The 14,408-nt window shown below is 41.2% G+C and overlaps 1 protein-coding gene across 3 annotated transcripts; it reads right to left on the reverse strand.

The window, feature by feature from the left end:
• Positions 1-564: 564 nt before the first annotated feature.
• On the reverse strand, positions 565-13,366 carry CRLS1 (cardiolipin synthase 1). Of its 3 annotated transcripts, none has more exons than XR_012158334.1 (8): positions 12,703-13,366; positions 10,846-10,983; positions 8,559-8,688; positions 7,527-7,612; positions 5,598-5,666; positions 5,134-5,225; positions 4,821-4,951; positions 2,463-2,550 (listed from the first exon to the last, which is right to left on the reverse strand). XR_012158334.1 is itself a non-coding variant. In XM_073339686.1 (7 exons), the coding sequence occupies exons 1-7, from the start codon at positions 13,153-13,155 to the stop codon at positions 2,463-2,465; spliced, it is 1,056 nt and encodes a 351-aa protein (XP_073195787.1). In that variant the 5' UTR covers positions 13,156-13,362; the 3' UTR covers positions 565-2,462. The 3 variants fall into 3 exon arrangements, 1 of the variants encoding a protein (XP_073195787.1); XR_012158335.1 differs by having other exon boundaries at positions 4,821-4,978; XM_073339686.1 differs by lacking the exon at positions 4,821-4,951 and having other exon boundaries at positions 565-2,550; positions 12,703-13,362.
• Positions 13,367-14,408: the final 1,042 nt, after the last annotated feature.

Here is a 14,408-nt window from a genome sequence, read left to right on the forward strand (position 1 = left end):
GTTTTCTACTATCTTTAAAGTTTAACTTTTTAAAATCTGTTCCACACTAACAATTCTTTATAGATTAGGCTGATGTTGGCTCTACTTGTTCCAAAAACATGCAGCATCAAGACCTAAATAACTACTTGTCTGCAGGGAGAGTTTAAACTATTTCCCCCTGTCAATCCAATCTCTCATGAAAAGAGTGAACTTAAAACAAACCCAGGCAGCATTAAACTGTTTTTCACCACCGTGCAACATGGAAATGTAGCCTATAACTGTGCCACTGTAGGGGGTCACTATTTGTTCAGACTCTTCACTTGCAGAATGTACCAATAAGGACAGATTTCACCCTGACAAATACAGCCATTTGAACTCAGTTGCTTTTCAGATGTATGGCCCAAGCTCATTATTTTTGCACAACAATGAGCTGGGATGCAGAGTCGATGATTGTTCTCATGGGTAAGATGGAGTATCATTTCTGTACCTTACCTATGTTTTATTAGAAGCAGTTAATATCCAGAATAAACCAATGAGGACAGAAGGAGCAACTAATGCATATGCTAAAAACAGCCAACAGCTCTGCACTGTTTAACTACTTCATTTAATATAAATACCTTGGACACACAACTCCAAGTAACTGTACAATAAGCTAAGTACAAAGACAAGTCATGAAACGGTGTAGCCATTTTATTCATAAATGTGCTGAGGCACCTGCATGCTGACATGATCCTTCAATAGCCTCAACACTTTGCCATTCCCTACCAGAACAACATATTCAGGTGTACCTCACTATATTTGAGATGGTGGTAATGAACAAAAAAAAAGGAATAACCTGAATGGACTTTGTCATCTCTCCATTTTAAAATTGTGTTCCTGAAGAAATACCATACTCCCAATTAACTAAACATGTATATTAAGAAAAAACATTTTATATGATTTGCTTTACATTTATCCTTCCATTGCATATAAGACAGATCTGGACTGCTGTATATGGTGAAAGCTAAGAGACAGGTACTGAATAAAAATTAAACATTGTCTGTGTACCATTTCTATACAAGTTAAAAGATAAAAAATTTAAATGTTTTATATACACACCTACAACTACACCCCCCCAAAATCATTATCTAATAAATTCACTTTTGGTGATAGAGCACCATAGTCCAACTATTTTTCAGTTACTTTACCTCCTGACACCTCAATTCTTTGCTACTACATGCAAAACACACCATATCTGGCGCCAAAGTATTTAATAAGTAGATTTCGTTACTGTTAATATGAAATCTCTTGTCTTATACTTTTTGTGGCTATCAGAGTATAAGCAAGGAACAGGCATTTAATTCTGTAACTTTAAATAGTTTTGCCCTATTCTTTGATCACAGGTGGTAAATTGAGATCATAGCAATCCCTGATGAACAACGCAGTCAAAGATATAGGAGAATCATGCACAAAATATGCAGCTTTAACAGTTTCTAATTAATCCAGTGATTTGGAAAAGCATTTAAAATGCCTTGATTTTTCTCAGTTCTATTTACGCTGACATTTCTGCTCCAAGATGATCTCAAAGTGACCAAGCAGGTTTTAAAATAGCACAGCATAGCTCACACAGGAAGTTCAGTGCCTTGGTTTCTCAACCACTACCAAGTAGCAGTACTAGAAACACGCTTCTATTTAAGAACTCGATTTATCTACATCTGTGACACTACACCATGAGCCCTAATGTCACTAGAACCTTCTCTCTGGGGACAGATAGTGATCTTGGTATTTTTACTGAAGAGAATAACTCTGAAATACTGTATGGACTGTATTATTCATATCACAATGAAAATTTAAAAACTTGAGGGAAAAGAGGCTCACTTTGCTGTAGCTCACGAAAGCTTATGCTCAAATAAACTGGTTAGCCTCTAAGGTGCCACAAGTCCTCCTGTTCTTTTTACATTTCTGAAGGTATCATTCCCTAGTGATTTAATGCTTTCCTTTGCAGCAAACTATAATATTTAGTAAATCCTAATAAGTGATTCTGTCTCGTGACAGTATACCACAGTTTGTCTTTATAACTCCATGTGTACTAGATCTGAGAAGAAAAGGGAGCTTCGTCAGCACATTATTAGAATCTAATATACGATCCAATTCTGCATGAAGCATGCAAACTTTAGCTTCTGAAAAGCAATATAAAAAGAGATACAAGATTCAAAATGCAGGACAGCTACTGGTGACTTAAAAGTGCCTTTAAGAACATTGTGATTTTTTTTAACAATTATATTTTTATTTATAACTTTCAAAAATACATTGAAAATTCAATACATTTACAGTACATGATCAGACTTCACTTTTACTTCATATCAGTCCAATTGTGATGACATGGTTTGAATTGAAAAAACTGTCCTAAGGAAAAACAGTGAGTTCTTATTCATAGGCCAGTTATATTGTCCTTTACAGTATAGAAAACAGTGATGTGATGAGATGGTCCTTTCTATAACACTTCATTTGTTGTTTATTACCTGGACTGTTTTCCGACCATAATGATAATAACTGTATGCAGACGTTGCTGTTGTGAAAGCTGTAATGCACCTTTGGGGGGAAAATGGTTAATATAAATTAGTTTCTTTGTGCCTAAATATTTGAATAATGCCCCAAGCTGTATTTTAAATGGTTTCTCTATTCTTTGCTACAATCTGAGTGTGTATATTATGGGACTTCCTATGCTAGTCACAGAGACTGAGGTCAAAGGCTGAAGAAAGTGTGATTAAGAAAATTCTCACCCTCCCCTTCTCATTTTAATGACTAACTTTGATTGTAAACAACAAATATCATATTCAAAACTGAACCTCACTGCAAAGCAAAGCGTATTCACATAAGCAAGCTTCCTTGTTCAATAGTCTGCTTCACCACAGAATTCATCATGTACTGGGCTGAATTCTTAATCCAGTTATACTTGTGACAGAAAAGTGGGGGACGAATCTGGCTCAGTGTATCTGCAGTATGCACAGTGTTCACCAACTTGAGAACTGGCTGACACTACTTCCAAGAGGTTTTTGTTTGCTTGTTTTTAAATATATGCATGATGACTACTAACAAACCCCCGCCCCCCCAAGAAAACAAACTAAAATCAAGATAATAATTCTTGCTTGCTACATCTTAAAATACACATAACGCTACAATTTCAATCAATTGCACTCTGATGATGGCTACACAAGCAACAGTCAAATCTCTATTCTGAAAACTAGTATAATCTAATTTGTTTCTATAGTTCGCTTAGAGGCCATGTGAATGGCCTCTTGTGAGACCTTTTAAAAAAAATCCCGTTAAGTGATATCTACTAGTTCTCCTTTATTCACTGTTCTGTTAACTTTTAAAGAATCCTAATATGTGAGAGCAAAAATGCCTTTTACAGAAGCTATCCCAGTTTGTTTCCATATAATATCAGCTTTTAATAAGTATAAGTATTTACCTGGTTATTGAAATAAAGGTCTCTAATTCCTCAGAACCTTTTTAAAAATAGGTATACTGGATCTATCAGTTCTTTAGTATAGTTCCTAACTAATAGCAGATTGTGTATTTCTATTAACTGCTCAGCCACTTCATTCTTATAGTAAGTTCCTTTAGAATTCATGGAAAAATACCATCTAGTCTGATCACCTGTCGCAATTTAAATTATAAATTTTTTCTAAACATCCTAAATGGACAGTCTCTCACCTTTATACCTGAAAATAGCTGTGACAGACTTGGCAATTTCCTGCAATATCTTTGGGAGATCTTGCTATATTAAGTTTATGTATCGTGGGGCAGGGACTGTATGCAATTTCACAGAGAAGGGAAACCACAGCTCCTCCAGGAACAAAGAACAGTAGGGATGATTAGGCAAATTCACTAAGGTTGTAATACCTCCGGAGAAGTACCACACCACCTAGAAAGGCTCATATACACTAGTTCAAAATGGATTCACCAGAGACCAACTGACAAAGAAAGGACTTTGGGATGACCAGCCTGAGTTTAAACTGACTTAGGGCCTTTTTTCTGATGCAGCAAACTGTCCAAGGGGAGTCCCAATTCTTCCTGGGAAAGCTTGAAAGGCTTTTGGCCTACCGAGGCCCTATAAGATTGATAAGTAACTTTTTATGAGCTTTTAGCATGTGCATAAGGACTATAATTGTTTTTTATGGTTTCTCTGTAATGTTTTCTCTGTAATGCTTTCACCTTAAGAATAAATGTGCTTGCTGCTAAAGAGCTGTGTGGTAACTTGTAACTGCTGGCAATTATACTGTTCGTAAACCTTCGGAGAGAAAACAAAGACACTGGTGTGTTTAGGCAATCTGGCTTGCTGGTAATATCAGAGTACAGAGTACAGGGAACTTTGCAGCCTGGAAAAAAAAAAAAAAAGGATCTCTGCCAAAAAGAGGTGATGGCTGAGGAGCTAAGCACCTAGAGGGGGTTCCCTTGAGGATCTATGCAGGGAAAATACAGGTGCAGTTCCCCTGAACTGTAACAACAGCTTATCAAGGAAAGACTGATGGAAATAAACCATTGTGTTCTTTTTCTCATAGATTGCACCTATACTCCCTGGTAACCTAGCAGACATGACTGACTCCCTCAAGCATCTTATTTCAGAGATACTTAAAGAACTTCTCTTTTAAAAAGTTATCTGCTCTTCAAATTGGTTAATTTCTACTTTGTTTTACCTGCCATAGTTTGTCCATTTCTACTGGCATCACTTGTGCTGCAATTTTAGCAATGAAACCCTTTTAACTGGAATAAATGCCATAACTTTCCATTTAACAGTATCAGATTTTTCCTGACCTTTCCACACTTATGTATGTATTTTAATTTAGGGATGTGCATACCTTCTGTGATGCCTTCATGCTGATTTGGAAGACTTTAGTTTCTTAACTTTCATCCTTGGGTTTTGACTGGCTTCCTCATGTGTTTAGCTATTTCTCTCATAACAAATTAAGCACTGATATATTGCTTGGTTCTGTTTCAGCCAAAAAGAAAACGTCATCTGGAAGAGTTCAACCATACAAGTCTGTAACCTAATTTAGGCTTACTGAGGCACACCCTTCTGTTCCATGAATTTTACTTTTTAATTCAATCGGAATTGCTAGTTTCTTTATAAGTACATTACAGATATCACAAAAAATAAAAAATGTAACTTACCATAAAATCTGTAGATATATGCTATCTACGTAATCGAAAACAGGAGCCGCTAAAGAAGCTGCCACCAAGATTAGCTGAACTGCTGTGTTCATCTGGTAAAAATTAAATATAAGTTATCGCTGTACTGAAATAGAACTTTACCATATTAATGTCCTTCACATTACTTAAGAGGTTATTAATAACCTTAGCCAATATATGGAAAACCAGGCAAAATACAAGCTTTGAGATATAGTTGCTGCACGTTTAGTTTGTTAATTGGACAACTTATGCGCTTATAATTAAACATGTGCTTTGCTGGATCACACCCAGAGGACTCAGGACTTTGTGGAATAAAGCCCTATATAAGAATTTGTCAGTATTAAGTGCTGCCGAAGAAAGCAGTCCGAAAATTAATAGTGCTTCAGAATGGTGAAGGCTCCTGGATGCTGAAGAAACAGGTATTTATAATAAATGATCACCTTTACCTTGCTGATGAAAGTTGGTTTTAACTGGGCAGTAGCATAACAGGGGTTGAAATATCTACTAAGCGTTCTCTGTGAAAGGAAGATAAAGGTTGTTTATGTTTAATGTGTGTGTTTGAAACAAATCTCCACAAAGAACACACTACAGAAAATCACTCAACACTGGAGAAACAGTTACACTAATCTACTCTTTGATAAAATTGACATTTAAAAAAATTATGTAAAACATTAAACTGAAATATAACAGTACAAGTGAGACACTAAAAGTGTTACTTAATAATTAGTGAAGTGATGGAACCTTGCTTTTATGCCCTGATAATTGATGGATTTCATTTTGTAAAATACTAGTTTATGATCTCCTAAATTTCATAGTCTCATATGTAATGTTGTTCGCAAAAAGAAAAGGAGGACTTGTGGCACTTTAGAGACTAACCAATTTATTTGAGCATAAGCTTTCGTGAGCTACAGCTCACGTCATCGGATGCATTCAGTGGAAAATACAGTGGGGAGATTTATATACACAGAGAACATGAAACAATGGGTGTACCCATACACACTGTAAGGAGAGTGATCACTTAAGATGAGCTATTACCAGCAGGACAGCGGAGGGAGGGGGGAGAAGAAAACCTTTTGTAGTGATAATCAAGGTGGGCCATTTCCAGCAGTTGACAAGAACGTCTGAGGAACAGTGCGGGGGGAAGGGGGAATAAACATGTGGAAATAGTTTTACTTTTTGTAATGACCCATCCACTCCCAGTCTCTATTCAAGTCTAAGTTAATTGTATCCAGTTTGCAAATTAATTCCAATTCAGCAGTCTCTCGTTGGAGTCTGTAAGCCAGTCCTTGCTTACAGACAGCCCCCCAACCTGAAGCAAATACTCACCAGCAACCAGATACCACACAACAGAACCACTAACCCAGGAACCTATCCTTGCAACAAAGCCCCTTGCCAACTGTGTCCACATATCTATTCAGGGGACACCATCATAGGGCCTAATCACATCAGCCACACAATCAGAGGCTCGTTCACCTGCACATCTACCAATGTGATATATGCCATCATGTGACAACAATGCCCCTCTGCCATGTACACTGGCCAAACTGAACAGTCTCTACGTAAAAGAATAAATGGACACAAATCATATGTCAAGAATTATAACATTCATAAACCAGTCAGAGAACACTTCAATCTCTCTGGTCACTCGATTACAGACCTAAAAGTCGCAATTCATCAACAAAAAAACTTCAACAACAGACTCCACCGAGAGAATTGCTGAATTGGAATTAATTTGCAAACTGGATACAATTAACTTAGGCTTGAATAGAGACTGGGAGTGGATGGGTCATTACACAAAGTAAAACTATTTTCCGATGTTTATCCCCCCACCCCCCTTCCTCAGAAGTTCTTGTCAACTGCTGGAAATGGTCCACCTTGATTATCACTACAAAAAAGTCCCCCTCCTCCCCTGCTCTCCTGCTGGTAATAGCTCACCTTACCTGATCACTCTCATTACCATATGTACGGGTACACCCATTGTTTCATGTTCTCTGTGTATATAAATCTCCCCACTGTATTTTCCACTGAATGCATCCGATGAAGTCAGCTGTAGCTCACAAAAGCTTATGCTCAAATAAATTGGTTAGTCTCTAAGGTGCCACAAGTACTCCTTTTCTTTTTGTGAATACAGACTAACACGGCTGCTACTCTGAAACATGTAATGTCGTTGTTCTCTTCCCAGGTAAATCTTCACTATTTCCCCCTAAGTTTTGGATCAACATCAAACTGCATAACAAAGCTTTGGAAAATATGTTTGTTAAGTAATTGCCGCTTCCTACCCCTGCTAATACACATCCTAACAGAAAACCTACTCAAAGTCCAAAACTATTTGATTTCATGTCCATCCACAATTTGTTTTACAGCCACACACTTACCGGTGGGGACAGTGTTTTGTATCGCACATAAAAAACAGCAGCAATTAGCACTATGTCCCTCAAAATGATCAAAGTAGTCAGTGGAACTGAAAAACAAATCAACAAAATATAGTTATAGAAGAAATAGTCAGGATTTGAAAAATTTGATTTAAACAGGTTTTTAGCGGCAGATAGACAAAGTCCACCATGATACACCACCACTACATGTTCACACGTGCAATCCCCATTAACACAAAGAAAATACAAACCATTTGTCTTTTCCATCTAAATAAAAAGCAACGCAAATTTAAGGAGGGAGGGTAGGGGGCAAAAATCTATGATTTAGCATTCAGTGGCAACATCTAATGGTATCAGAAGAGCATTACATTATCCTGCAGCGCTTCCTACAACCAGCACCTTTCCTGCACAGTCAGACCCATGCAGATGGCAGAGGTGAACTGGTTCCCCTGTTGTCCGTTGAGAGAAACACATCCACCTTCCAGAAACATCATCTATTTTCAATAACTGCCAGTAAGCATGAACTCCAGAGCAGCCAAGACAAATCTGAATTAATTGGCAAGGGTGGCCCCAATCATCCCATTTCAGATTGGAAAACTGGAGTCTAGCATAGAGATTGATAAAGTGAGAAATGTCAGTCTCAGAACAGTGGTTTGATGTAGTTGTGTATGACGTATGTTTTCTTTTAAAATGTGAGTTCTATGAGTGGAAAGTGCAATAAAAGTATTCTTTGTTAAAAACAGAGCAAACTACTGCTGAAGCTGAACCTAGTGACAAAAGTTGTTCAAGTGCTCAACAGCACAACAGAATTAAAAGTAAGTCAGAATTTTATGATTTTATATTTGAATAAAGTTCTTTAAACTTTCTTTTAAACAGACAACAGTAAAACCCAATTGACAAAACTGTTGTAAGCTAAAACTAGTTTTCCTCATTGACAACGTAAGAAGTGTCTTCTTTCATTAAGTTCACTTCTCCATACTATTTAGTACTAACTTATGAAAAAAATATAAATACATGAATTTAACATGATCTTACCTGGAATAAGACTTGCACAAGTGAGGCTGACATACAGGACACTGATAAGAATTTTATCAGCTAGCGGGTCAAGGGCACTTCCCAAAGCAGATTTCTGACTGGCCCAGTTTCGTGCAATAAACCCATCCAACTATAAATATAAGTTTAATATGTGAACGTTTGATAGCTAGAAAAAAAAATCAGCATCTACTACTGTTACCAGGATATGTGATAAGCAGTATGAATATAATGTAGGTAATTAAAAAGATATACAGTATTATCAGAAGGGCTGTAAAGCGATTACAAAAATTTACTCGCGATTATTCATGCTGTTAAACAATAGAATACCAGTTATTTAAGTATTTTTGGATGCTTTTCTACATTTTCAAATATATTGATTTCAGTTACAACACAGAATACAAAGTATACAGTGCTCACTTTATTTTTAATTACAAATATTCGCCCTGTAAAAAGCAAGAAATACTATTTTTCAATTCACCTAATACAAGTATTGTAATGCAATCTCTTTATCATGAAAGTTGAACTTACAAATGTAAAATTATGTAAGAAAAAAACCCTGCATTCAAAAATAAAAATGTAAAACTGTACAGCCTACAAGTCCACTCAGTCCTACTTCTTGTTTAGCCAGTCGCTCAGACAAACAAGTTTATTTACATTTGCAGGAGATACTGCTGCCCACTTCTTGTTTACAATGTTACCTGAAAGCAAGAAAAGGCATTCGCATGGCACTATTGTAGCCGGCATTGCAAGATACTTATATACCAAATGCGCTAAAGATTCCTATGTCCCTTCATGCTTCAACCACCATGCCAGAGGATGTGTCCATGCTGATGATGGGTTCTGCTCGATAATGATCCAAAGCGGTGCAGACTGATGCATGTTCATTTTCATCATCTGAGTCAGATGCCACCAGCAAAAGACTGATTTTCTCTTTTGGTGGTTTGGGTTCCGTAGTTTCCGCATCAGATTGTTGCTCTTTTAAGACTTCTGAAACCATGCTCACCTCATGCCTCTCAGATTTTGGAAGGCACTTCAGATTCTTGGGTCAAGTGCTGCAGCTATCTTTAGAAAACTCACATTAGTACCTTATTTGCCTTTTGTCAAATTTGCAGTAAAAGTGTTCTTAAAATGAACAACATGTGCAGGGTCATCATCCCAGATTGCTATAACATGAAATATATGGCAGAATGAAGATAAAACAGAGCAGGAGACACACATTTCTCCCCCAAGGAGTTCAGTTACAAATTTAATTAATGCTTTTTTTTAAAATGAGCATCATCAGCATGGAAGCGTGTCCTCTGGAATGGTGGCTGAAATCAATACATTTGAAAATGTAGAAAAGCATTCAAAAGTATTTAATAAATTTCAGTTGGTATTCTATTGTTTAACAGTGCGATTAAAACTGTGATTGTGGTTAATTTTTTAATTGTGATTAATTTTTTGAGTTAACCACATGAGTTAACTGTGATTAATCGACAGCCCTAATTATCAGTCAACTTTGTTAGAACCGTGGTTCCCAAACTTGTTCCGCCGCTTCTGCAGGGAAAGCCCCTGGCAGGCTGGGCCGGTTTGTTTACCTGTTGCATCCGCAGGTTCGGCCGATCGCGGCTCCCAGTGGCCGCGGTTCACTGCTCCAGGCCAGCAGCTCCCATTGGCCTGGAGTAGCGAACCACGGCCACTGGGAGCCGCGATCGGCCGAACCTGCGGACGCGGCAGGTAAACAAACCGGCCCGGCCTGCCAGGGGCTTTCCCTGCACAAGCGGCGGAACAAGTTTGGGAACCACTGTGTTAGAAGATACAAATAACGTATTGAACACTTTCCATCTGACTACTCAGATTCTAGTCTAGAAGCTTGCGAGCACATCCTAATTCCAGGAAATTCATGGAGCACCTGATTGTCAGAAACATTGCTAATCTGCATACATGATTACCTCTTCTGGATGCAGAAATTCTTAATCTGCATTTGCAAGCAGACAGTTGCTTGCAATAAATACAGTTTATACACAACTCACTGGGGGATTCTCAGTTACCTGTTTAGGGAATCTTTAAGGCTGTTTTGCACCAACAGAGCAGCACAAAGCAGCCTTAATGAGTGGTAGAATCTGGGCCTGTCTTGTCATCATGGCTTTCTCAGGCATTTCTACAAAATAATTAGCATACTAGCTGATCTCATTTTACTGACTTAAATTTTAAGAGAATTAGTAAACTGTTTATACATTATGCAGTAAGTGTGATTTTAAATTAAAAAACAACAAAATACATTTCAAAACTGTGTTATGCAACATACCAAGTCTGTTATCCCAGCCAAAGCAAAAACACCCAATGCAATGTTGAAATTTTCTTCAACAATCAAATAACCCAAAACTGGAGCCAAACCAATTCTTGCCAGAGAAAGTATATTTGGGATTGTCCATGGGTTTTCATACTGGAAAATAAGAAAATTAAAAAAAAAAAAAAAAAGAAATCAGTCAAGCCTGCATGTGATTTGAATATTCACAGTAAATTCACATTTGACTGAAACCTGGATTGCCAGAATGCCTTGAAATTCTGGGAAATAAACCTCTTGACCAGACCTGAACCTATAACCAAGACAAGAAGGGGAGCCTGAACAGCTCCAATACCACGTGCCATTTTATTCTGATACTTGACCACCAATGAACAACCAATTTTTTTTTTTAAATAAAAGAACAATTTGTATTCAAACATGCAAAATGCATCTTGGTAAGTTTGCTAGAAAACAAAACTTTCAAAATTTATAATGCTCTTTATTAGAATTTTTTATTTCATAAAACTGAGCTATCATTAGCTCCAAATGTTGTGACAATTTAGTTTTAAACGATAACTCGCCCTCACATATAAATCAATATGAATGAATTAGTAGAATTATACAAGCTTTGTATCTTTAAAAGTAGACTGAGTTGGTTTCATGTTAGCACCTCCAGCTTCAACCTTAGTATGAAAAACTAAGCGCAGGTGAGCAGCGAACAGCTGCCCAAGGAATGGGGAACGTTTGGGACAGGACTGAAATATATGCAAACAAATAAACACTGTAATGGATGCATCTGCAAAGGAACTGATTAAGCTGTAAATACAGACTATGAAAGAGGGGAACCAAAACTGTTTATTCCATAAATATAAAACACAGGACACACAATTATCATGAATATAGAACAGACCTGGCATAAAAGATAGGAGGAACCTACTGTGTTGGGGGTGCCTGGTAAGATAATAAATCAAGTGCACCAAACCTGGAAAATTTAACATGCATGAAGTCAAGTAAGGAAAAGAACGGCATAGGAGACTTGAGATAAAAAGCTAACGAGTATGGCTTACTGGAAAGGGAGATGGGAATGTCTTACATTTCCAGAGAATACGTTAGCCAATGTAACTGAGTACTCAGTGAACCTGTCTAGATGGGCTTTGGCAGAACTGCAGATTAGGTACCTCATGCAAACTGATCCTTTTGTATGAATCTCATTTTGCTAAACTCTAAACCTCGGGCTGCTCGGGAATCCCCCACCGCTGGGGCCCGCAAGCTGTGACTTCACTAGGGAAAGGGGTGTGCTCTCAAGTTAACTGTGATGTGATGTGAAATCCTAGTCAAGACAAGGCAGTTTGTCCTTTTCATGTGACTTCGCAGGCAGAGATGGGGGAAGCATCAGGTTGTTTCCCCACTCAAGCTGCTCTCTTGCGCGACGACTCACGCCTCGCCTAGGACTGTATCTGGAGCGAAGAGCAGAGGGCGGACGCGATCCAGAGGCCAGGCTGGCGCGTGCCCTGGCCTGCCTAGCCCCGGGCGCCGGAGACACCCGCTAGCAGGCCCCGGACGAGTGACCCCGGTGCGCGGTTGGCCGCGGCCGCGCTCACGCAGCGCCCGGCCACGCGGACCCGTCCGCACAAGAGGGACTCGGGGCCTCCTCGCAGCCCAGGCTGCGGCGGCTGAGGAGCCAGGCGGGCGCCGCAGGGGGGATCCAGCGGGGGCAGCTCGGTGACGAGGCGGACACGGTGGGAGGCTCCTTCCCCGGGCAGGGGGCTGTGGCTGGCGGGGCGGCCGCGGGAGAGGGCAGCGGGCCGGGCGGAGGCGACTGCGTGGCGCGGGGTGGGAGCAGAGGGGGCCGGCGGGGCCTTCTTCGCAAGCACGTACCAGCTCCGAGTAGCCGCTGGCGGCTCCTCGGCCCCTCCGCGCCGCGTCCCGCGGCGGGCCCGCCTCACCGTCGCTGCGCCGCCGCGGCTGGGGGCTCTCCCCGCCGGCGGGGACCGGGCCCCGGCCGCCGGGGCGCGGGGAGCCGCTCGCGAGCCGCTCCGGGGAGAGCGGGGCCGGGGAGGGCGCGCGCAGCAGCAGCAGCAGCCGCCGCGACTCCCGCCTCGCGCCGGGGGAGGAGGAGGAGGGGGAGGAGGGCGAGGGCGGCGGCGCCCGCGGCGCGAGGCCGCTCAGCGGGGGGGCCCCCAGCGCGAGGCAGAAGCCGCGGCGGTTGTTTACGCCTCCGGTCGCCCGGGACCGGCTCGCGAGCGGCCTCGCGCCGCTGCCCCGCAGGGGCCGGCTCGCGCCTTTCAGGAGCCCCCAGGAGCATCTGCCCAGCCAAGCGGTGGCCAACATGGCGGCGTCCACCCCCTCCCCCCGTAAGGGCGCTGGGCGCACTTCAGCCCTGCCAGACGAAGGGGAGGGGGCAGCCACCCCTCAGCCTCCGTTCACCGGACAGATGTGTGCCTGAAGGCGTTGGGGGTGGGTTTGCGACTTTTGCGACCGCTGCCATGGTGCTTTACGGCAACCATCTCTCCGCTCCTTCGCCCGCCCCGCCCCGGCCTTTACAGGCGTGCGCACGCGCCTGGGGTCCCTGCGGCTCCTCCCCCGCAGGAGCGAGCCGGGGGCACGGCGGGATCGGGGGCTGCGGGGCCCTGCCGCCCTTCCTCAGCCCCCGGGGGCGCGGCCCGGCCCGGCCCGGCCCCGGCTGTTCCGTGGCTGCGTCCTACCAGCTGTATTTGAAACTCACTGCCCCTTAAAGAGTGAATGTACCTATCAGGGCCCTGCCGTTACTTCTTAAGACAAAAACATGCAAACAGAGGAGGTGTCTCGCTCTTCAAGGCGGTATATGGGGTCCGGTACATGCAAGGGCTTTGATAGTGAAGCAGGGGGGAGTAACTTACGATGTTTAAAAAACAAACAAACAAACCTTTAAGTGCCACACTAGCCTTTTCATGGGGAAAAGCCTGAGGTTGGGAGGCCCAAGAAAAATTACAAGAATGCAATCCAAACCTAAGTGATGTCAATTATACTGGCTGGTGACGGCCAGGGGCTTTAGATCAAACTAATGAACTCATGGTTACTGGTTTTGTCCCTTCGTTAACTATTCCACATTTGATAAAATCCGTTTCTGAATTACAGTAGGGACAATTCGCTCATAGGGTAGGCTACAGAAGAGTTACAGTACATTGAGGTTAGCTGCTACAGCAAGAAGTAGCATCTCTAAAAATAAAAAACAAAACAAAAATCACACTATGGAAAACTGGAAAAGAGAATTTTGCAGTTTTTTGAGCTGATTCATTATACAGACCCAGAAAATATTTAAGGTATTTGGTAACTGAAGATTAAATATGGCTTCAGTCAAATCTTGAACTAGATAGTCAATGCAGTAGTCATGCTGCACAAGGATTCTTTAGTACTAGGGAACTGCCATACACAATAAATAGAAAATCAGAACAATCAGGATTTCTAGTTTTAGATTCAAGCAAATAAAATGTCATAAAAACACGTTGGTATTTTGTTTTTTAAATGAAGAGCTTTAACTTAAAATTACCCCTCATTTGTCTTTTTGATGTTAGGTCATGATCCTAAGAAGGGTTCTTAATGGA

The sequence above is a fragment of the Lepidochelys kempii genome, chromosome 3, assembly GCF_965140265.1.
Source record: "Lepidochelys kempii isolate rLepKem1 chromosome 3, rLepKem1.hap2, whole genome shotgun sequence".
Lineage (NCBI taxonomy): Eukaryota > Metazoa > Chordata > Testudines > Cheloniidae > Lepidochelys > Lepidochelys kempii.

Bases quoted from the DNA above. Each gene is read 5' to 3' on its own strand.
- CRLS1 (XM_073339686.1), bottom strand. From the start codon at position 13,155: ATGTTGGCCACCGCTTGGCTGGGCAGATGCTCCTGGGGGCTCCTGAAA. The intron at 10,984-12,702 runs GTACGTGCTTGC...CTTATTTTCCAG, and splicing joins CCAGCGGCTACTCGGAGCTG to TATGAAAACCCATGGACAAT. The intron at 7,613-8,558 runs GTAAGATCATGT...TTTGTTTTTCAG, and splicing joins TTGTGCAAGTCTTATTCCAG to TTCCACTGACTACTTTGATC.